Genomic DNA, 24967 nt, shown 5'->3' on the forward strand with positions numbered 1-24967 from the left:
GTGTGTATGCCATCACAGTCTCACTGTTGCTCTTCATGGTGTGTCTTGCTTCTAGTGCCCATCCTGCCTGACCTCCATGGCTATCTTGCTGCTCCTGCCCTGCCCCCTTGCCCCCAGCCCTACTCCCTCCCTCCTGGCTTGTCTGTTCCATTGTAATGCCCCTGATCCGTCCCTCCTGCCCTTTATGGTCTGTTATACTGCAGCTTTCTCTCCTGTCTGTCCATTATGGTCAGCTAGCTACCATTGCCTCTTGCCCCTCTGTTCTCTGTTGTCCATGTGCATGGTCCTGTCCCCTCCCTCTTGCTTTCTATGGATTGTTGTGCTGCACTCCCGTCCTGCATGCCCTGTGTGGTGTATTGTGCTGCTGCAAACCCTGATGCCTGCCCTGCAGGGTCAGTTTGGTGCACCTCTCCATGTCCCTCCTGTCCTCTGTTATCCAAGTCCATGTCCCTATCCCATTTCCTTCCATGATCCAATGTACCATACTTGCGAACATTTTGAACTTGGTAAGAGGGAGATTTTGAAAAAAAACTGGGGTATTGATTTTCCCCTTTGAGTTACATTGAAAAAGAGGATATTGTAGACAGGAGACAGATCAAATAAAGCCCATTTGAGCTTAAAAACATTGGACGTTTCCTGGCTGAATCGGGTCTGTTGGCATGTATGGTTGTACTACCATTGCCTCTTCCTTCTGCCCACAATGGTCTATTACATTGCCACAGCCTTGAAGGAGGGTAGATTTTGTATCACAGGGGGCCCCTGGCCCGTTCTGTCCACACCTGAAGTATGAGACCCTTGTCCTTGCCCTGCCAGCTGCATTTGTAGGCCGTATTAAATTGACCAGCGGGTCCTGTGTTGCTATATAATTATCCTGAGACATCCTTACCACTCAGCCAGCATAAAACCCCTGTGTAGGCCCTTCTGTTCAATATGTAGGCCTCTTTGTTAAATTGACCATAGCTCTGCAATTTTAGTGTATAGCAGTCTGAAGGCAGGTCTGCGAGGCCTTCTGATCCAAACTAGTAGCCCCCACCCTACCCGAGTGCTCCGTGCTCGGTATCAAAGTTCAACATCCCCCTGAAGCTGTCGACATACAGTAGGCTGCATCCTGGACTGGTACTTGCTTCCTGGGCAGGTTTCCCGCTTTTAAGGAAGTGGCAACCGCAGAGCGTCAAGTTAGGAGAACTGAGGAGATTTTATACATGAATATATTGAATTCCCGTACAATACCCATTATTTTCTGCTTGCTCTATGGAACTTACGATAAGCGATTGGCCTGAGAGACTGACCTTTTCACCCAGTCCATTGTCAGCATTAAGTGGGTAAATGACGAAATGTCTGGTAAAATCTGCAGACGAAGCTTTTGGGTAGCATACGTAGGTAGATGTAGCGTGCAAAGGAGCCCACAAAATGATATAAAAAGGGAGCACCCACAGATATCGACGGACTACCTCGCCGTCTGTATGTAGGTTAACAGGCAGTGCAGGTTTTCCCCAAGAGCTGGGAGCTCTTGTCTTCCTTTGCTTAAAATGTCTTGCTCTGCTTTGCTTGAAGTATCTTATTCTATTTTACCTATATGAAATGTCATGTTATGTTTAACCATTGTTCTCTTTACTTTTGCATTTAAAAGATTTTGTATTGTAATTGCAGGAATGCTTGCTCTAAGAGTAAACGTGAGTGTTCCTAGGTAACATTTTCCTTGGTGTAACTTGTTTCTCATGATGCATTTATAGATGTGTTTTCTCTCTCTCTCTGTCAGTACATTAATTGAGATACAGAGAATATTATGACAGCTGTATGATTATCTGGATTCTGTATTTTGTACTTTATGTCTCTATTCTGCGGTTTCTTTGAAGTTGCATCTTCTCATTAAACTGCCATTGTATTCTGCCTCCAATTCCATGTCTCATATGTCTGTTTTCTTCATTTTTGGAGCAAGCGTTCCTAGGCACCCCGGCTCAAATTAAGGTGCCCCTTTTGTCCCTGACTCACTCTCCTGCTCAGTTCTGTGGTGGCTCCCGGGGATCTGGGGACCGCCCCTAGCTTCCTTGACCCGTAATAGATCTTCCCTCCAACAGCCTCTCTTGCAAGTCCTGTATTGTTGGTTTGTTGCCCCTGCCCCCCTTTCCACTGCCCTCCATAGTCTGTTGTGCTTCCACGGCCCTTCCTGCCTGCTCAGTGTGGTTAAATTGTTGCCTTTGCACCCTCCTACCTGCCTTCAATTTTCAGAGTCCGTGCCCCTGGCCTCTGCCTCTCAACAGTATCCTAATGAACAACTAGATTGCTAACATTCTATATTTATTACAAAAGTGTGGAACGCCTGACATCATCTTGATGTAATCAAAACTGTAATACCTAGAGCATTTCCTTTAGAAATTACATATATGAGAGGGTCTTATTGGCATCAAAATTATGGTTAGTGCTCTAAAAGACTAAAATAAGGACATATTTTCTGAGTTTTCAAATAGCGACAAAGCACTTTTAAATTATTTGTTATCTTTATGTTTTTTTATCCAGTTGACCACTTGATTAAATGTTGCACTTAGGGGAGAGGATGTGGTGTTACTTCCAGAACTGCAGACTTTGCAACTGGGGAACCAGGTTGAAGTTTCTGCTTCAGCTCGACATTCTGTGATTCTGGTCAAATCACTTAGTCTCCCCATGTCTACAACCAAAATGAATTTGTTCTTGTGTGATGTAACCAATGCTCATGTAAAGCACTCCAATACCTGACAAGTCTGCACTATATAACACTGCAAAAACACAAAATAATAAGTGTTTTGCACACTTCTGTCATTGGGCTATATTTGGGCTACATCTGGGTGATTTTGGGCTACATTTGGGCTCTTTTGTCTCCGGTGGCCATCTTGGGAGATTTATTTGTTATGAAGTTTCCTAATTTCCTCATGTACTGCAGTCTCCTCAGTAGGAAATGCTTTCAGTTTTTTACTTTGATTCCATCATGAAGGTATTCAGATATGTCACACATTTGCCATAAATTCTGAATGTTAGCACTCTAGTTGCTCATTAGATCACTGTAGTAAAACTACTGCACCATGGAAGTCTGCTCCTGGTATTAAAAGTGCATGTTTCAGTCTGCATGTCAGAATTTTTTAATGAAATAGAAGAGGATTTGAGAAGTCACTCAAAATGTGCCCTCATTTTCTTTCTTCAGCATTAATCATAATTTCTATGGCAAAATGAACCTCCTCATTGTGTTCCTTTTTAAATTAAATGTTTTAAGTGTTACCAGTTTATTCCAATCAAGATGGCTTCAGGTGTGCCTTACTTTTGTCATAATGAAGACAGTAAGCGCTCTAGTTGTTTTTAAGAACATTCTGGGACATTCTGTCATTGGGCTATACTTGGGCTACATCTGGGTGATATTTGGGCTACATTTGGGCTCTTTTGTCTCTGGTGGCCATCTTGGGAGACTTATTTGTTATGAAGTTTCCTAATTTCCTCATTTACTGCAGTCTCCTCAGTAGGAAATACTTTCAGTTTTTTACTTTGGTTCCATCAAGAAGGCATTCAGATGTGTCACACATTTGCCATAAATTCAGAATGTTAGCACTCTTTTTGCTCATTAGATCACTGTAGTAAAGCTACTGCTCACCAGGGAAAACTGCTGCTGGTATTGAAAGTGCATGTTTCAGTCTGCATGTCAGAATTTTTTAATGAAATAGAAGAGGATTTGAGAAGTCACTCAAAATGTGCCCTAATTTTTCTTTCTGCAGCACTAATCATACTTTTTATGGAAAAATGAACCCCCTCATTTTGTTCCTTTTTAAATTAAATGTTTTAAGAGTTACCACTTTAATCCAAGCAAGATGGCTTAAGGTGTGCCATACGTTTATCATAAGTAGGACTGTTAGCGCTCTAGTAGTTCTTTGGAACACTCTGGGAAGCTGCAGTAGAACACAAAGGAATCAACTGACAGTCTCTGCCCTTGTTGGATGTACATGTTTTACTGAGAATGTCAGACTTCATTCTCACATGACTGAGAAAGATAATGTGAATTTACAGAAAATAAGCTCTCAGTTTAGCCTATAGATCACCTTCCAAACCTCTGTGGTAAAAGCATGAGAAAATATTTTTCTCTCAATCATGATATCCCAGCAGAAGGCTTTTTCACATGGTGAAATCACCTTAGAACATACCACAATTCCTAAAATGAGTATGGTACCATCAACAAATGATTTATAATGTAACTAAAGTCTTAAAACCTTCTATTAACTGCAATGCTTTTTAATGAGGTGCTATCATGTATATTGGTCCCAAGATGGCTGCCAACACTTCTTGGATGAAGTGCGGACAGCCAATCAGATCTCAGGATGAGATGTGTGGTTAGGCTCCGCCCACATATATATATGCTTTTAAATGCTATTTTCTCAGGAAATACTGAACAGATTTACACCAGACCTGCAAAAGGCACTTCCTTGACCTTATGGCTACCTCTCTGCCAAATTTCAAGTAATTCTGTTCAGCCGTTCGGGCTGTAGCTGTGTCTAAAGGTCCTATGGAAAAATGCATGGGGAAAACGCGTTTTGGGACCCCCCTTTTTTCTCGGCCCCTGCTTGACGAATCCCCCCGAGACTTTCAGGGTAGGAGCGGAGCGTAGCGCCCCACCTATTTTGAGAAATTCGCGAGGATTCGTCGACCGGCGCCAAAGTTATTCCAAATAGAATGTTGCGGATTTCCTATGGAAAAGGGGTCCTAACTATAACTACCTACTGGCGACCGCCAGTAGGTAATATATATATATATATATATACACACACACACACACACACACACACACACACACATACATACACACACACATAAAAATATACATACACACGCATGCATTTACAAGCTATTCAAACAAGCATTTGCAATGCAATAGGTCTCGCAATTGTGAGATTTTGAGGTATTGGCACTGTACACAACATAACATGACAATGCCTTTTATTTATGCGTGTAAAAAAAACTGAAATAATAAAAGGCATTCTCATTTCCAATACCAATAGGTCAAAGTTTCTAAAATGCGAGACCTATTGCATTGCAAATGCTTGTTGTTTGCAAGCGCCCCATGCTGCGCTTTCATGCTAGAGGCCACACCCCTTTCTTTAGACGAGCCATAGCTAATACAGTTATTGCACCAGCTGTGAAAATATATAAATCCTGCCTGTCACAGAGCATAAAACTGACAATAAGATTGAGAGGTAAATGTACTTGTTACAGAAAATTATGTAATGTGTGGTCACGGTTTTGATCATCAAACAATAACTTGGAGAGTGAATGAGCCTGCTGCAAAGCATTGTGTCTAGCCCACAGGGGCTATATTCTATGCAGGATAGCTCAGTTGGGGAGTGTTTGTTGCAGAACCGACAGCAAATAGACGTTTGTATTTATTATTTTCACTTATGTGGGAACAGATGTACTAAGCCCTTTTACTCTCACAAACTCCGCCATATCACACGGTTTGTGACCGCATAAGGGTCATTTTCAATGTACCTCATAGGAGATGGTGACTTATTTGCAAAGGGGAAAGGGTCCCCTAGGACCATCCCTACCCTTTGCTAATCCGGGTGGGAGACAAAGGAAGTAGCATGTGGTCCAAGAGACCACCGCCTGCTCCTCCTGAAGTATTCCAAAAGCTTTTTTGAAGCAACACCAGTTCCTTTATGTAAGAAAACAAGTTACTTACCTGTAACTTTGGTTCCCCAGTATTGGTAACTTTCATAGATTCTCATGCTTTGTATCATTCCCCGTCGTCGGAATGGGAGCCTCGGTAACAAAAATATATATATATATACATATGTATAACCATAGAAACAAAAGAGAAAAATAGGCCTAGGCCTCATCTCATTTTGTAGTATATCACCCTCTTTGTGTAAAAGAGCCCAAACTTTTGCCAGGGCCAATCAGCACAGCCTCACCCTCTGGAACCTTCCTGAGAGAGCTCAGAGCCTCAGATTTTCGTAGCCGTTGTGCCAACAGCCACTACCTTAGTAAACCGGCAGAGCTTTCCCAGGGGAGGTGGGTGGGCGCATGAGAATCTATGAAAGTTACCAATACTGGGGAACCAAAGTTACAGGTAAGTAACTTGTTTTCTTACCCCAGTATTGGAACTTTCATAGATTCTCATGCTTTGTATCAGAATAGCAAGCAGTAGATCACGACAAGCACATTTCGGTAATTACATGGCTTTACAAAATCATCTCAGTGCACATGATAAAACAACCATTACTGAAACCAAATGTGCTTACCAGGATGGAGGGATTGTAGGGAAAGCTCACCTCTCATTGAAAAAGATTCCGGAGGACTGCTTGACCAACCGCAGCGTCAGCTCGTCCCACCGATTCCAGGCAGTAGTGCTTCGTGAAGGTGTGTACACTGCTCCACGTTGCTGCCCTGCAGATGTCCTTAATCGCCACTCCAGCAAAGAGAGCCACTGAAGACGCCATCGCTCTCGTAGAATGCGCCCGGGCCCTTTTATCCAAGGGTTTGCCCGCAGCCTGATGACAGTACTGAATTGCACTGGAGATCCAGCGGGAAATGCCACTCTTAGCGAGCGGTAACCCCTTCCGTGGTGCACTGTAGGCGATAAATAGTTGAGTAGACTTTCTGAAAGAGCGTGTGCGCTCCAGATAGAATTTCAGGCATCTTTGGACATCCAAAGAATGCAATGTTCGTTACGCTTGAGTGGAAGGACGCGGAAAAAAGGAGTTCAAAATTAAGGGTTCATTCAAATGAAACTCCGAAGGCACCTTCGGGATGAATTTTGGGTTGGTTCTCAAAATCATGACATCCCTCTTGAACTGTAGAAAAGGCTCCACTATAGAGAGAGCCTGGAGTTCACTAACTCTCCTAGCCGAAGTCAATGCTAGGAGAAGGGCCAGTTTCCAAGATAGGAACTTCAAGTCCGCTTTGTGAATCGGCTCAAAGGGCGCTTTCATCAGTTGAGCCAGTACCAGGTTAAGTTGCCAGATAGGCGGAGGTGGCCGGACCGGAGGATACATCCGAAATAACCCCTTAAGGAACTGCTTAACAATTCTTGCAGACCATAGAGATGGCCCCGATGTCTTCCGTCGAAAGCGGGATAAGGCAGCCAGATGCACCTTGATCGAAGAGTGCGCCAGACCTGATTTAGCCAGGGACAGGATATAGGGCAGAATCTGATGTGGCCGGGATTTGTAAGGATGGAGTTTATTCCTCTGGCACCAAAGGCAAAATCTCTTCCACTTTGCCCTGTAGGTCTTATTAGTGCTTGGTGCCCGTGCCTGAGATAGAACATCCCTGCATTCCTTAGACAGATTCAGATGGCGGAATTCTCTGTGTTCAGGAGCCACGCTGACAAGTGAAGTGATTCCGGATCCGGATGGAGGACTTGCCCCTGATTTCTCGATAACAGAGATGGAATCAGTGGCAAGCGAATCTGGCGATCTTGGGAGAGAAGTAGGAGTTCCGAGTACCAGAACTGCCGCGCCCATGCTGGAGCAATGAGGATCATTTTGCATGGTTCTGCCCTGACCTTCCTGAGAACTCGAGGAATGAGGGGAATTGGAGGAAAGGCGTAGCAAAATGCGCCGAACCAAGCAATCGAAAGGGCATTCCCCAGAGACCCTCGCTGGGGAACCTTGCTTGCGTAAAACCGGCACTTGGCGTTCTCCGGGGTCGCAAAGAGGTCTATGGTCGGAGTACCCCATTTCTTGAACACTGCCTCCAGAGTGGCCTGATCCAGCTCCCACTCGTGTGTCACCTTCGTCTGCCGACTTAGAGCATCCGGTGTGATGTTGAGACACCCCGCCAGGTGCTCGGCTCGCAGAGTGATCCCGTGAGAGATGGCAAATTCCCAGATCACCTGAGCTTCTTTGGACAGCGTCCGTGATCTCGTTCCCCCTTGCTTGTTTATATAGTGCATGGCCGTAGTGTTGTCTGTCCGGACCAGCACTGCACGGTTCTGAAGTCTGGGGAGGAACGCCAGCAAGGCTAAGTGAATGGCCCTCAGCTCCAAAAGATTGATGTGGCGCAGTCTGTCTGCTGGACTCCAGTGACCGCTGACCTGAAGCTCCTGGAGGACAGCTCCCCACCCTTCTAGGGAAGCATCCGTGGTCACCACCATAGGAGAAGGAGGGACTCGGAACGTTAATCCTCCTGCGATGTTCTCCTTCACCAGCCACCATTCGCAAGCCGTGCGCATGGCAGGTGTTATCCATACTTTGTCGTTGAACGATCCTTCTGCCTGACGCCACTGTTTGTCCAGCTCCTCCTGTAGAGGACGCATATGTAGCCTGCAATGCGGTATCAAAGGTATGCAGGATGAGATTGATCCGAGCAAGGACTTGTACTGTCGAACCGATACATGTCTCTTGTGCAGTATTAGACGAGCGGAAGCGGCCAGTTTGCCCTGACGCTCCTCTGACGGACGAGCCGTGCATCGTCTCGTGTCCAGAATTGCCCCAAGGAACTTCCGTGACCTGGAGGGTATCAGTTCCGACTTGGACACATTGAGCTGAAGACCCAAATGGGCGAACAATCTTATGCAAGTTGACACAGCCTGAGACGTTGCCCTGAACGATGGAGCCTTGATGAGCCAGTCGTCCAAGTACGGGAACACTTCCAAGGACTGCTTCCTCAGGAAAGCAGCGACTGGTGCCAGCATCTTCGTGAAAATGCGGGGTGCCGACCGAAGGCCAAACGGGAGCACCTTGAACTGGAAATGGCTCTTGCCTACTGTGAAGCGTAGATATTGCCTGTGAGCTGGGTGGATCGGAACATGAAAGTAAGCATCCTCTAAATCCAGGGATGCCAAAAAATCTCCCGGATTGAGCAGCCTTAGAATATCCTGGAGTGTGACCATCCTGAAAGAGAGCTTGATGAGATAGGTGTTGAGCTCCCTGAGGTCTAGTATAGGACGCCATGCCTCCTCCGTCTTCCGAACCAGGAAGAACCTGGAATAAAACCCCTTGCCCCTTTGTGAAAGTGGCACAGGCTCTATCGCCCCCTTGATGAAAAGCTGGTGGGCTTCGAGATGTAATAGTCGGAGATGTTTCGCTGCACGGGCGTCTGGAGCTCTTGTTGGAGGAAGATCTTGGAACTCCAACGTATGGCCACTCTGAACTATGTTCAAGACCCACCGGTCTGATGTTAAACGCACCCAGCTGTCCAGACAAAAAGATATCCTGCCCCCGACCGGTGTTTGTGGCAGGGGAGGAACAGTAGCCAGAGCCAGGAGGCCGCTATTGCCTCTTGGCGTTGTCTCGTCCCTGACGATTCTGACGTCCTCTCTGGGACTGCCGAGAGAAAGACGCCGACTGTCCTTGGCGCTGGCTGGAATATTGTCCTTTATAGGACTGTCCAGATTGAGAGGAATACTGTCGTTGGTTTCCTCTGTAGTTAGAAAACCCCCGACCACGTGCCCCCTTAAATGGCACCTTACGGTAGGTCAAAGAGCCTAAGGACTTAGCTGTATCGGTGTCCTTTTTAATGCCTTGGAGGGCGTCATCCACATGCTTTCCAAAAAGCATCTCTCCGTCAAAGGGGAGGTCCAAGATCTTATTCTGGACCTCCTGGCGAAACCAAGTCGCCTTCAACCAGCCTTGGCGGCGCAAGACGGCTGAGCCCGCCAAAGCCCTGAAAGCAGTTGAGGCAATGTCCATCGCACAGTCGATGACTTCCGAAGAGCATCGTTCTCCCTCCATCAGCACCTGTCTGGCTTCGTCTTGACTAGTTTCTGGTAGCTGGTCCAGGAATGGTTCCATATCACACCACATCTGGCGGTCGTATCTGCCCAGAATGGCCAGAGAATTAGCTGCCCGCACCAACAAGCTGGCCATGGTGGAGAATCTTTTACCCACATTGTCCAGTCTTCTGCCTTCTTTATCTGGAGGCGTGGTTAAAGGAGTGGACGGATTCTTAGATTTACTTTGAGCAGCTTGAGAAATAACAGAATCCGGCTTAGGTTGTCCTAGAAGACACGCAGGACTGCCCTCTGGTGCCTTGTATTTCTTCTCCAGCCGGGGAAGAACCGGAATGACGGTTGCTGGATTCTGCATTGTCTTCAGTCCCTCATCCCAGACATGTTCTATAATGGGAATTGATCTTACAGACTTCTTATATTGGGCTTTAAAAGTCATAAAGGAAGCAGTCGGACTGCTCCGCCGTAAAGGGCAAACCAAACCTCTTGGATGCCCGTTCCATCAAATTATGGAAACCCCCAATGTCCACCGGAGGCGATATATTTGTCTCTCGGCCTACAGCATCAGGATCCTGTGTATCATCAAGGTCCCCATCTGGATCGCCTGGATCTGTAAGAGGGATCACCTGTCCCTCGTCGTCTTCGTCCGTATCTCCATCGTCCGCGTCCTCATCAGCAGGTTCCGTACCTGAAGGTTGGGGAACCACTAAGGGCAGCACTGGTGAAATGGACCGAGGTACCTCTCTTGGTAGAGGTGGCAAGCCCATTGGTATGTCACGTGGCACTTCCAAAGGAGAAGGACGCACTGGAGTGCGATCCGGCAACGTCGGAAAACGAGATCTATAGTCTTGCAGCATCTGTTGCAAATCCGACACCAAAGCCACTGGCAAGGCAATTAGGTCCTGCCTTATAGGGCGGGGGCGTAATCCCTGTTGGTGCCCCTCCTGCCCCTCTGGGCCATAAAACTCCTCCGTATCTGTGTCCTGCTGTTTGACATTCAGGTCTGAAAGGCTGTATGCGTCCCCAAACTGCCCATCCTCCTCATCCTCCTCCGAGTCCTCGAGAAGCATGGATGGTGGCAAAGGCGTGACCCGCCTAGGGGAAGTCATGTCCGGTGTAATCACTAATCTTTGGGTTGAAAAATCCAAATTTTTCGTCGTCGACGGTCCCGTCGGCGGTCTCGTCGACGGAGTCGATGGCAACGGGATTTCCAATGTCGACGCACTCGACGACGACTGAAAGGCAACTGTCGTCGACGGAGCTGAAATCGTCGTCGACGATGAGGGCGTCGACAGTCCTGTAATCCTCGTCGACGAAGCAGTCGTCGACGGAGCAGTCGTCGACGGAGCAGTCGTCGACGGAGCAGTCGTCGACGGGGCAGCCGTCACCGGAGCAGTCGTCAACGGAGCAGTCGTCGACGGAGCTTTCTTTTTCGTCGACGTAGTATGTTTCATCGTCGGCGGAGCACCCGTCGACAGTCTCGTCGACGAACTTGTAGTCATCAACATCGACGAACTCGTCGTCGTCGTCGTCATCGTCGACGTGGTCCTCGTCGTCGACACCGCCGTCGACGAAGTAGATATTGTCGACGGTCTCGTGGACGACCCCATGGAAATAGGCTTAATTGAGGAGATCGTCGTCGACGTACCTGCTGCCGCCTGCGTCGACGGACGCGGTTTCTTCAGTGGCACCGACTGAGGAGTTTCTGCAGCCTGTTTCTTTACAGGTTTCTCCTTCTGGGACGGAGGGGTAGATGTAGCAACCCCCTTATTGTCCTTAGGGGCTATGTCCACAGTAGCCCGTCCCTGCCTCTCCTTTACACTGTCGTGAGGAGATTTTTTGGGACCAGCCTCCTCAGACCTGTCAGAGATCCCGTGAGGGGCTTTGAGAGGAACCTTGAGAGGGGGTTCCGCAGAAGTGGAGGGCGATGACCTACCCCTCTTCTTCGATCTCCTGGAGGAGGTACCAGAGATAGATCCTTCCTCATCCGAAGAAATGACCTCCCTGGTCTTTATCTTCTGCAGCCACGTCAGCAAGCGCCCCTCTCTGTCTCTCAAGGTCTTGGTCGAGAAGGTCCGACAGATTTTACAGTCGGTGGCCTTGTGTTCCGGGTACAGGCAGTATATGCAGTTCTCATGCCTGTCTTCCACAAACAGTCTCTTCTTCCCACAAGAGGCACAAGCCCTAAATAAAGCTTTCTTCTCCTTTTCTGACATTCTGTCTCAAAAGATGGTAATAAAGATATCCAAAAGTAACTCTGTGAAAAACTGAGCAGAGCTCAGTGGAGACTCCCTAGCACAACGTGCGGTAGAAAAATCTGAGGCTCTGAGCTCTCTCAGGAAGGTTCCAGAGGGTGAGGCTGTGCTGATTGGCCCTGGCAAAAGTTTGGGCTCTTTTACACAAAGAGGGTGATATACTACAAAATGAGATGAGGCCTAGGCCTATTTTTCTCTTTTGTTTCTATGGTTATACATATGTATATATATATATATTTTTGTTACCGAGGCTCCCATTCCGACGACGGGGAATGATACAAAGCATGAGAATCTATGAAAGTTCCAATACTGGGGTAACACATGCTACTTAATTTGTTGTTTTGGAATCTTTGCCACAGGCGTGGTGGTCCGATGTCTCTTGCTGGCCACTATAGATATGATTGCAACCAATGACAAGGGGATCCAAACTGCAACCTGCGTAACATACATTATGCAGGTTATTCTGCGACCCCTGCAATAAGTTATTTCCTGAACCGATCTATTAATGCATAGGTCGGATCGCAAAATAGGATTCCATTTGCAAAAGGAGGGTAATCTCTTTTTGTGAATGGAATAATAGTACATCTGCCCCCAATTATGCACTTATTTGCCAATCATGTATTTTCATATGTAACCTTTCCTATCATCTTTACCTCTACTATGTCAATCTTGACATGTGAAGCATCCTGTCAACCACATAGGGTCTAAGAGTGCTACAACCCGGACTTAAAAGTATATTTAAAGCAACAGCTTACACAATCTGCCACCAATGTTTGAAGACGACGCCCCCTCTCTTTTGGTACGGGGCAATTGACACTCAAAGGACCAGAACACGTTTCAAAAACTATTCTTTATCCCTGGAATCCTTTAGCCAAATCTGCTTACATTTCCAGGATACTTTATCCCCAGGAATTCACGAAAAAAACATAATTCGACCACCGTCACTGTACACGTTCCAGCGTGATCGGCTACCTCTCCAGATTCCCCCCAGGTAAATAACCTCCGGATTCTCCAGGGTAAAACACTTTAGCCGCCATTCAAACATTAGTTCCTATGGATCACCCACTCACTACACATGATACACACCGTGCGCCCCAGTTTGAACCATGGCAGGCCGGCATGTAGTCGCCGCCACAGTGACTTCCTTCAGCATTAGCCGCCCAAGCCTTCTGCTTTACATATAGCCCTTGGTTCCTCAATTTTCTATAGCAGGACACTGCTGCATACCATCATCCGGGGTCCCCAGCTCAGGCAAAGCCTCACTGAACGACCTCAAGCACCCATACTTGCTTCAAGATTCGGATCCTCAAACCCCTAAAGGCTCCGATTTGCCCCACACCACTCACAATGCACTTTGCTTGTCCTGCTCACTCCCAACCCGTCCAACGTCGCCTGACCTTAAATGTCACACTGATAAAACTCAGCTTTTTCCGCACTCACCCCCGGTTAGGACCCTTGGGGATGAAACAGGGCACCACGGCACCCACCACTCCCCAGAAGACACTCATGACGATAATAGGCACTGCCAGCCCTGGGTACGCCATGTCTGCAGCCTTAGCAAACACTGCAGAGAAACTGACGCACACCTGGTTACTGACACCGGTACCAGCGCGAGCTGCCGAAGTTTCGAGAGCAGGTCCCGTCACCTGACTCTGAAGCCGACGGAACGATGAACAAACAAGCTGTTGCCGTGAGATTGAAAGCACAGGGCAGAAGATGTGCGTACGTGAGCACAACTCCGGTCCTCCGCACGCGTGCCCATGTCCTGTCCCCCTTCGGCCAACAAACCAACAACAATAGATCTCGCCAAGGCGAGCAGCGCATGCGCTGCGTTGCTAGGCGAGACCTAAAAAAGGGACAGGCCAGACATAAAAGTAACATGAAAGACTTTAGTCCTACTTTTACGTTTGACCTGTCCCGGTTTTTGCTTCTCAATATCTGATCACCCTAACCAGATTACATTACAAATTGTTAGTAAAGGGTAATTAAGTGATTTACCTAGGATCACAGGATGATAAGTGAAAGGCTAGGATTGGTACTTGGTTCTCCAGTGCCAAAGTTGGCAGCTCCAGCCCTTAGGCCACTTCTCCTCTTGTGCAGGTTTGCAGCCTGCGCAGTGAAAGTGGACCAGCAGCTTCAAACACTCAGTCCATCTTTTAATAATGGGCTGCTCAAAAGCAGGCATGAGTTTGTGGGTGCCTTGGGGCCAGTGCATTACGTATTACAAGGCGTACAAATAATGTCTATGCTCTGTGCACCCACTTAAAGGTGCTCGAGGTGCAGACAATACACTCCATACATAATACAGGCCCTGGGCTGCACATGCAGCAGTCTTCAAAAGCCTGAACTCTGTGCTGAACTGACACAGAACTTGGTTTGTCTTTAATTGATCTCACTTGCAGATTTCCTTCTTACTTGAATATATATGTGTTTGTTTTTTAGGATGTGCTGTGCATTCTATCAGTGGCTGCTGCCTGTGAACAGGGGTCGTAGGGTGGGGGAGGGATAAAGAAATAAACTTACCGTCTTTGCCGCCGCCGAATCCGCCGCATGCCAATCTCTCGAGTCGCCTCCGTCTTCTCTGCTGGAAGAAGCCCCGGAAGCATCCAGCCTTTCGGACTCTGCCAGACAATCACGATGCTGCAGGAGCAGCGTCATGACTGGCCTGAGCAGCCTGTTTGGCCGCTCAGGCAGTGTCTGGGGAGGCCAGGCATGTTCTCCACGGGGCTGTGCAACCCAGCCCAATGGAGAACATGCCAACTGCGCATGGCGGTTCGGCCGGCCCTAGAGCGCCGGTCAAAGCGCCAAGCGCACATAGGAGGGAGTGCAAGCCACTACTGCTCCCTGTGCAGTGAGCCAGCCCCGTCCCCCACACTTAACCTGGCTGAAGTCGCAAAGAAAAATAAGATGATAATTTCTCATTGTTATAATTTTATTTTTATTTTCCACTTCTCAAAGAGCAATGAGGTGACGCTTGTCCGCCTCAGCGGAGGAGCCGCCACTGCTTTCTGTGCTGGTGGAATAATATCCGCCAGCTGCCCCGTGTATAAAGGGACCGAAGAGATGCATTTGTGCAGCGGCTTCAGAAACGTTTGTGGCAACAGAAGAGCCAGATGAAGGCGTGTGCTCTGCTTTCCCCAAGACTCTATACTGCCATTCTTTAGCAACGGTTCGTTCCATGGGGTCCGCTCGTTAAAATGTGCATGTGTTAGATCTAGAGAGTCAGATTGAACACCTGTTGAAAGCCGAATGCAGAACCATACAAACGAGAGACTAGTTGGTTAAAATGAACTAAAGCGAGGGAATTGTGTATGAAATACTGGCGGAGTAAGATTCCAGCTCAGGTCTAGGCCATCCAAAAATTTAGCAACTTTGTTGCCAGGACCGCCAACAACGTGGCACCAATTTACAAGGTAACTAAAAACTCATGCTTTCATATTGGACAGAGAGCACTCCAACAGCAAAACACTATTTTACTTGGAGTCCTATAAGATCAATAAGATCTTGAAGCAACACGAAGTCTGGACTGCGGTCAGTGTCCTTGCCAAACTTCCGGTTTCACAGACCTCTTGGGCACAAGAGGAAGGCTTGAGGAAACCGGAAGCCTTGCTAATGCGGGAGCATACATAAGATAGCAGTGGGGTTCGATGAAGCTGTAAATCACTATTTTGTAGAATATTGAAAGATGTGTGACCTTTTCATGTGTAATAGCTTGGGAGCAAAAGATGCTTTTTAAGACCCCCAAAACATATTTGTACACCCTCCAGCTAGTAAAGTTTGTTTATGTTACGTTTAATGCTCTTGACTACAGCGTCTTGTCCTCTTTACATTTTAATCTGAAAATCTCTTTTTCAGACACAGGAGGAGCTCCACGTTAGAATTAAGTGTGCCCTTTTATAATTACCTTTGACCTCATCAACAGGTACCCAAAGTATGAATAAGGGAAGAGAGAATACTCAATTGAAACTACACTTCACATGATGCTGGTTTGCAGATTCTTGTATGTAATGAAACGCAGACATCTACCTTTTGGTCTAGTAGTTCTGAAATTTAGAATTATGTTATTGTTACAGCTAATCGACGAAAGGTGTGATTAAGTTGTTGTCAGTGTGGGACCTTGTTTCCACAGACAGCAAAATTGTAAATTGAAATTACGTGCAAGCAGGCACTACTAATTAGTGAAAAGAAAAGAACATTCTAGTGATAACTAAGGGGCCGATTACGATGGTGGGCGGATCGCCCCCACCAGGCCAGCGGTGGTTACCGCCGGCCCAGCGGGGGCGATCCGCCCGCCATCCTCACTGCAAAGACCCCCCCGCCTATGGTACCCCCCTGCGTTTGAATGTACAATGTGGCAGGCACCGAGTGGTGCTTGTCACATTGTGCATGTAAAAGTACAAGTACATGTATTTTTTACATTGCGGTGGGTGCTGCTTGCAGCACCACCTGCCGCAATGTAAAATATACAGGATGCGCCTGCCACACTGGCGGGCGCATCATATTTCGTATGGTGAGACCGCCGCAACTATGGTGGGCAGTCCCTTTTGCAGCTGCGATGGCGGGCGGACTTTGTCCACCCGCCATTGTAATCGGCCCCTAAGTACCTGTGTTTTAAACCCATTTTAAATTCAAGAAGAACTTTATTGCATGATTAATAAAAACCTTTGCAATCAGTCAGATTAATTTAAAACAATTTAATGTCTAATTTAAAGAAAAACACACTCATAAAATCCTATTAAATATCTGTACACCAATTTGCAAGATAGCATGAGGAATACATATTCAGATAAAAAGATCATTAACTCATTTTAAAAACATAGCCAAGATGTAAAATAGTCTGCACCGACCCTGAAAAGCTAAAGTTTAGGATCAGGCATCATCTAGTATTCAAAAGGCCAGGCCGATCGAATAGCAAATAAATAGTGATTTACAAGAAATAAAAAAATCCTCTTTCTCATTAGCGAGATCAGAATCATACGGACCATTTGACTCATTCGCCATTTTCCTGTTCTATCAGCTTGTGCAAAAATGTTGACTTAAATGTAACTAACCTGACATTCAAAACTGTGTTTAATGGATTCAGGCCTGCTATGACAGCTTGCCTGCTTTACCGTACATTCAGGAGGTAAAATTGTTGGTGCAACAAACGTGAGCGAAGTTCTAACTAAGCCTGCGCAAAGCACTACGCTACGCTCGCGTAGTTTGCGAAGATTGCGCTACTTCGCACTACGCGAATTGCACGTAGCACAGTGCAAACATGCGTAGCGTAGCATTGCGTAGTGCAGCGGTCATTTTTTGCTTGCTCGCGGTCCTCAACATCAAGTTGGCGACCGCGAGCAAGCAAAATGACATCCCGGCGAGACTTTTTCCTTGTTCGCGATCAGCAACATCAAGTTGCCGATGGCGAGCGTGGAAAATAAACATCCCGGCGAGATTCTCAACACGAGGAGGTCAGGTTTCTCATTGTGAGTGGTCGCGTATGCTCGCAACCGCTCGCGATGAGAAACTACCAGTCCACGTTGAGAAATCTGCCGCTCGAGTAAAAATCTACTCGAGCAGCAGAAAACTACAGCTCGCACTGTGCAAGATGCCATTTTCAATGATTGCACAGTGCCGGATGCTTGTCCGCACTGTGCAATCATTGAAAGCGGCATCTTGCACAATGCGAACAGGGTACAACGCAGTTCGCGAAGTGCTACGCGTAGCTCGCGTAGTGCGAAGTGCACTTTGCGTAGCTTCGCATAGTGCTACTTCGCGAACTACGCCCAGGGTTAGTTCTAACAGTGCTGGACACAAACATAACATTTTTTTTAAAATGCTCGCTACAAAGTCTACATTCCTCCTCTCGTGGTCGGGTTTGCCACTTCGATAGATGGTCCAGTGTTGGCAAAACAAAATGCCAGGAATCTCTCTTATTTGCCTGTGGTAATTCGCCGATAGGCGACCTTGTTTCCCCACTGAGTATATGTTGATAATACCATCCAAGCATGAGATCTACGAGTTAGAACTTCTCGGTCAGCTTGGCTGCTCAGAACCCTGGCATTTAAATTCACAATTTTTTAAAACCCAGCTTGGCCTACTCCCATATCTCCTGAGCATGTAAGTCAGTCAACCATGAGTCCAAATAGTGAACATGAACACCTTCGCTGCAGGCAGATATTAATTTGCCCCATATTAAACTATCCAGTGTGCCTGGGACTGCTGATCTAAACCTATGACCTAGCTGTTATATAGGGCCTGCATGCAACTTATGCCCACCAGGGATGCCAAAATTTGTGCGATCTGGGAATGAACCTTGGGACATCCCATAGAAGACTCCCATTGGTCCTTCTGCTGCATTCAAATAAAATAAGTCTCTCTAAATAGCTGCCACAAGTGGATTCATTTTAAATTCTTGTGGAGAGCCTATATGTCCCCTGCTAAACTTCATTTGATTGACCCATCTAGGCCGCATAACTGCCACAAATGCAAGGCACATAATGCAGACTTTGTCCACATGACTTGGACTTGTGAAAAGATTAGAGTGTTTTGGAGATCAGTATTTACGAAACTCTCTAGGATGACGCATCTGGACTTACTCCCTACACCAGAAGTGGCCCTACTAGGATATGTTCAGCACATTCCCAAAACATTGCGTCGTTACACTTCTCTTGCGCTATTACTGGCTAAGCGAGAGATCGCACTTCAATGGGGAGATAAATTTACGCCCACCGCCAAGACATGGCTGACCAGTCTTGTTTATTGTAATACTAAAGGGAATTGTTTGCGTCTACAAACTGTCAGATCGCGGCCCAAAGACATCTGGGGGCCCTTAAAGGACTATTTAAAGGAATTATAGTCTGCTTCCTCTCAACCTCCTCCTGGAGTTGTCCTGACCGGTGTGGGCTGATTCCGTCCCCTGGCGTGGCCATCCAAAATGGATGATTGTAAAGGAGCCAATTGGTACTTAGATAGCTAGATGCGGGAAGATGTGTGGCGCCGCGGCCATGGTGACTGACTCCGGAATCTGGAGATCACGGTTCGATTCCCGGCACCGGAGGCAGATTAGCCCAGCACCATGTGACTCTGGGCAATAGCTTGCTTAATCTTCCCGACGGCCCCCAGCGCCTAGAGACCCTTACGGGTGATTGTTCGCGCTTTACAAATGTGGATTATTATTATAGCTCCTAAATTGCTGGAAAGTAATGCCGCTATATTTATGTTTACACTGACTGGTAATTTGGTATGGATTTATAATGTATCTACTTTCGATGCATGTCCTATTAAGCAATGTTTGTAATTGTCCACAGGCAACAGATTCGCTATCCAAATTTTGGTAAACTGCAGATGAATGAAAAATGTTAAATAAAGTTGTTAAAAAAAAAAACCCTACGACCTAGCTTAAGATTGATCTGTACCTAGCTGTGGACTGCCAAAGAAGGCCAAACTCTAACCAAACTTATACAGGAGATGCCGACTTTGGAAGCTGGATAATGTGCTTGTAAATGTTTACTATCAAAGCATCTAACATTCTAGAGTCCTTTTCAAATACAATGTCGCTTCCGTAGGTGAGAACTGATGAAACTTTAGCCTGCATTATTTGTATAACTGGATCCGTATTAGAGCTCCACAATTTCTTTTTAGGTCTCGCCTGACCCAGCGCATGCGCTGGGCTGGCGAGACTTATTGAGAGGGCTCCAAAAAGTGCTACCAGGCCAGCCTAGAGCCACAGTGCATGTGCGCGGGCGCGCGCGCCGCGCTTTACCGCCATTACTTTCGGTTTCACGGCCGCTTTGATGTTTGATCGTGATCACTTATAAGGTCCCAAAGGCGAGACCTATTGGCTATGCCAATGCTTGTTTTAGTTCTTGGAGGGTGGGCTGAAGGACGAGGGTCGAGCGCCTTCTTTTTAATGGATCCCGTTTGCTTTTGAAAAGAACCCCCTTCATCTAGCCAGACTCCAAGATACTTGTACTCAGACACTTTCTCAATGTTCACTCCTCCGATGTGCCTGGCATTTTTAGCCTCCTCCCAAATATTTTGTTTTTTGCTCGATTCACCTCCAACTTCTGTAGCTTTGTATTGTTAAAAAGGGCACTCATGAGCCCCTGTAGACCCACCCTAGTATGGCTTCGTAACACCAAGTAATCTGTGTAAAGAAGGTTAGACAAGCATTTAGTTCTACGTTTCGGTGAGTGTGAGTGAACTGTTTCGAGCTGCCCTGTAAGACTGGAAAATAATAGATTAAAAGGCAGGGGTGCAGGACACAACCCTGCTTAAAGCCATGCATATTCAATGTCTTCCTTGAAAGGAGGGTGCAATCTCCTAGTTTCAAACGCAGCCAGGTTTCAGAATACAGAATTTCAATCGCTCATAATAGACTCGACGGAACAACCCAGGTGCTTAACTTTATCCAGAGGTGCTTTCTTGAGATCCTGTCAAATGCCGCCTTTAAATCAATGAAACAGGCATACAGACACAAGTGCGCCTGGGCTGAATCTGCCATTAACATGGAGATGGCCATCAGATTTGATACACAGCACTTGTTCCGACGGGATCAGTTTGTTTACGGGGGGATAATCCTTTGTTCATTTGCCCAGATATCAAGGTCTGAGAGCAGCAGGTCTGCGAAGCATTTAGCTTCAGCATCAAGCATCGAGATAAGACAATAAATTCTTAGGTTTGGTGGTATCCCCGCCTTTATAGATTGGGTGGATTATCAAGCCCCTCCAGGACTTCGGAATTTCTCTTGTCTATAAAAAGTGGGTATAAAGCACATTGAGCCGATCAGCCCAAAACTTTGGATTCTTTTTAAATAATGCTTGGGTTAGACCATTTGGGCCTGGCACAACGTGTGATTTCATAATTATTTTCTAGCTATCTACTTGAAAAACGTAATGAGTCATTGTCCAGCTCACTGCCTTCCAACTGGTGTCCATGCTGCCTTTAGTCATAGTTAAATTGTGAAGGAATATATCGCAGTCAGTTTTGTTTTTAATGATTTCATACGTCAGGGTACCCCTATGTGGCTGTTCTATTTTGGTGGTCACTGCTGACTCGACCACCAGAAAGCACCATACAAACAGTGGTGCAAGACTGTACAATATACAGAAGCACGTTAGAAGCAGATGATTCCCTAACCTTACAGGAATTGCAATCGGTCCAAATCCTGAAAATACCCACAACACAAGAACCACCACCCAAATAGCTCACAATCAATACATATTAAGGATCTTTCTTTTACAAATCAAAAATAAGTTTTTACCTCGTACAAATGAAGAAAAGAAGTACCTCAAGGGTGATATTTGGGAGATCACAATGCAAGTGAAAATGAATTCATAAAGATTGTTCCTTTTGAACCCTAGCCATATTTAAAATGAGGAGACATTCATTTACATAAAGCAACATTTGCTTTTAAGTCCTATGCAATGGAATTTTTAAATGCAACTTTAAATCACTTAAGTTGGGAGTTTAAATATATGAAAAAACTTAACTTTAAAGTATTTGGGTCCACACTGTGGTAAAGGGTTTAGCGCTCACTTTGAAAACGTGAACTATGGATCACTATCATTTTAACCATTAACAACCATGTATTTTTTACAGTTCTATTGTATGCAAACCCACTAACATCTACATATTTCAACATTACTGTGCCAATCTTGCATATGGGGTTTGAGGATATTCTATAGGTGATACTTTCTATTACGTCTCTCTATGGTGTTTATGTACTGCTCAATGAGCTGTGGGTCCATTACATGGTTTTGAAAAGATTTGGCACTGGAAATCCTCTGCGGTGCGACAAACACTTCACACACAGCAACATGTTATTCGAAATGGGGATGGAGCGGTGTGCTGTACGTCCTTTCCTGGGTAAATACCTCGGACTTCAAAACCTCAATAGTCTAAACAACCTTTTTTCACATGTTCTCAATTGTTTTAAAATTAAAAACATTCCTCCTTATTTGAAATATATTACCTATAATGAAGGACTTAAAGCAAATGTACTACTCCACCTTCTTACTTATATTGTGACCCATCGAAAAGGGGGATCAGCAGCGCCTAATTTTTAAACGATTAAGGGCCTGATTTAGATCTTGGCAGACGGGTTACTCCATCACAACGGTGACGGATATCCTGTCTTCTAAAATATAAATCCCATTTTATATATCCTATTGGATTATATCCGTCACCGGTGTGACAGAGTAACCCGCCCGCCAAAATCTAAACCAGGCTCGAAGCTTTGGAATGCAAGTTTTGCTCAGAACCCCGCGGCTAGCGCTATCGATGGTCAGGTGTGCTGAATACCAAGGCTGCATTTTCTTGAATCCACCTCATGCCTCCTTCACCCACCACTGGAAACTCCATGCCCATTTATCTCACTCTTGCATGCTCTCTTTCACCTCACCCTTGCTTTCTTTATTTGTCACTGTTTTTCCAATCTTCTCTTCCTACTTTCCCCTTTTTGTGGTTTTCCCTCTTGCACTGGGTCAAAGTCTATTGAGGAAAAATAAGTATGGGTCCCAAAAAAATCAATGCCGGTGGGCCCCACTTGCAACCACCAACTCAAATAAAACACTGGGGATCAGTTCCCATAGTGTACAACATTTATTGTGGAACATGCAGACATAGAAATGGCTCCAGACCAAAAATGTTGACTAGGTTTGTTCATTAAAGACTGCAACGATAAGTGCATTGCCACAGAATCGTGTAACACAATGCAAACATTAACATTATTCTACTGTTTGATGTAAAGACCATGCCAAGACAGAGGTTAAAGATTGAACAATTATTTACCAATATTGAAAGTCTAGTTTTTCAGTCCTTACCTTCAACTTTGGGATGTGCAGGTCCAATTAGAAACAGTCCGTCTAGAGAAGTCTTCCCTTGAATATCCATGGAGAAGTAGACTTGTTTAGTTTTTCCATCGAGAAGTACCAACACTAAGCCTTCTAAATGGGCTGATGGTGGTCCCTGGAGCTCCACAAATTCAAATTCCCCATGGGAGGACACGGTGCTAACCTCATTGATAACAATGGCCAACGAGGAGTTCCACATAGGGGAAGAGCCGCAGTGGTTCTCTTTGCCTGGGGATGGTGCAGAAACTTGGAAAGTCCACTGGGAATCGGGGCCAAGGCAGCGTTCAATGGACTCATCTGTAATCCTGAACAGAGGATCCTCCAAGAAAGCCTCCCTACCTGGAGTCAAAACACTGATTAACACATCTGCCTTATCAGTGTCTTTGGATTTGTGCACCAATGCATCAATCAACCCGTCATTGGTAACCCGCATGTTCTCTCGGTATACACCCGTGCCTTGATACAAAGCGATTGCATCCGGCCCATTTTGGATGGTGTTGGGAGCTAAAACCACAGATGGACTCGGAGTCACAGTTGAGGACCCTACAAGGAAGAATCCCCTTTCATCTGTAAAAAACCCATTGAGATTTAACACTTTATAGGCTGTATTGAACTTTCCATTGTAAAAGACAACAAAGTAGCCATCTAGGGGGAATTTCCGGCCACTTGTATGATACAGCTCCACAAATTCAGAGGTGTCCAGACCTGGGTTGTCTGCATTGACTTCGTTGATAAGCAGCTGGTGCTCTGTCTTTTGGTCTCTGGAATTCTTAATCAGATTCTGAGAAGCTACATAAGTCAGCAAAGTCCACAGGAAACAAACAGCAGATGCTACTTTGAGGCACTCCATGGCAAAATCCTTTGGGTCTCTGGTGGAATCTTAGCAGAGACACATTCTTGATTTCTTTCACCGAGTAATGTACTGCCACAGAGGTTGATTGAAGTTAGCAACAATGATGTTGGACAGACTTATTTGTACGCAACGTTACGATCCACAGGCAAACCTGAATGAAAGTCACAAGACCAAGTAGTCAATGTACTTCCCACGGTGGTGGTGAACATTCAGTGAGAGAGGAAGAGCTCTTTTTACATTTGTCTGCGGCGATGAGAAGGAAAGTGATAAATCGATGACTCACACTGTCTAGTAGTTATAGCACTTCAACTCACTTCCTCCTGTGAAATATAAAATAAAAAAAGATGAACCAACACCCAAGAATTTCTTATGTCATATTGTACTCAAGGTGGGCCATGCTGTCTGATAATTTACGATGTGGTAAATTTAACACACAAAACATTGAGGCAGACTTTATCCAAAATCATCAGTTTCCTCTAGAACAAAAAAATACGAAAACCAATTTTTCGGTTCTCTGTATAAATTAAATGAATCTATTCACACATTAGACTCCGTTTCAAATTAGCTTTACCAGAAGATCAATCAACAAAATGTGTATTTAGGAATACTTCCAAAAGTTAGCACATGCCCAACACATTTGAGTTCAAGATAAAAGCGTACTTACCTTTATAACGGTTCTTCTATTTGGGCATGCTGCATAAAACCTTCTTGGCACTGAGGAGTGACCATTAGGAGGTAGCGTCTGTCAACTTTTAATCCATATCACAAAATCAAATTTGATAATTTGGGTCAAAATCCCAATTCAAATACACTACCTGACATGGTATAAAGAAAGAAGTTCAAGAACAAAAATCAATTCAAAATGGCCTTTTAGAAGTCACAAAATCGAGGTTGCTCCTACTAGACAGACAGTTGGGTTGTACGAGACATGGCAGATGTCGATTCTGGCACCCTCTTAAATACTTTATAAAAAAAAAAGTAAGGCCAGAGACTTCAGGAAGGATAAGGATGAGGCACTGCACTTGACCATATCAATGACACCAATGCTGGAGAAATCTATTGAAGGTAAATAAATGCACTTTTTCTTTTCAAACAAGGAATGGTATATAGCCACATATTTTCTAGATTACTAAGTTAAGCAGAGGCCTGGCCCTGGGAGGATAGATGTGTGAATATCAGCATTTACTTGAAGACAGTTTGAGACAACAGCGGCCAATCTGTCTTTGTAGCATATTCATGAAAAGCACTTGGAGATTGTGTGCTGTGATCTTCTTCAACCCGACATACACATTTCAGCAGAACAAAGTTTACAGACAATCGCTGCAGTGGTTATGTTACA

The 24967-nt window shown here is 45.7% G+C and overlaps 1 protein-coding gene across 1 annotated transcript in view; it reads right to left on the minus strand.

Annotated features, from left to right (window-relative positions):
• The window catches only part of LOC146789901 (uncharacterized), a 427419-nt gene that overhangs the window by 348141 nt on the left and 54311 nt on the right, over positions 1–24967 (minus strand). The window contains exon 2 of the mRNA XM_085628175.1: positions 22746–23948. Within this exon, the coding sequence (XP_085484301.1) occupies positions 22746–23625 (880 nt within the window). The 5' untranslated portion in view covers positions 23626–23948. The remainder of the gene's footprint in view (positions 1–22745; positions 23949–24967) is intronic.

This window comes from Triturus cristatus, chromosome 10, assembly GCF_964204655.1.
Source record: "Triturus cristatus chromosome 10, aTriCri1.1, whole genome shotgun sequence".
Classification (NCBI taxonomy): Eukaryota; Metazoa; Chordata; class Amphibia; order Caudata; family Salamandridae; genus Triturus; species Triturus cristatus.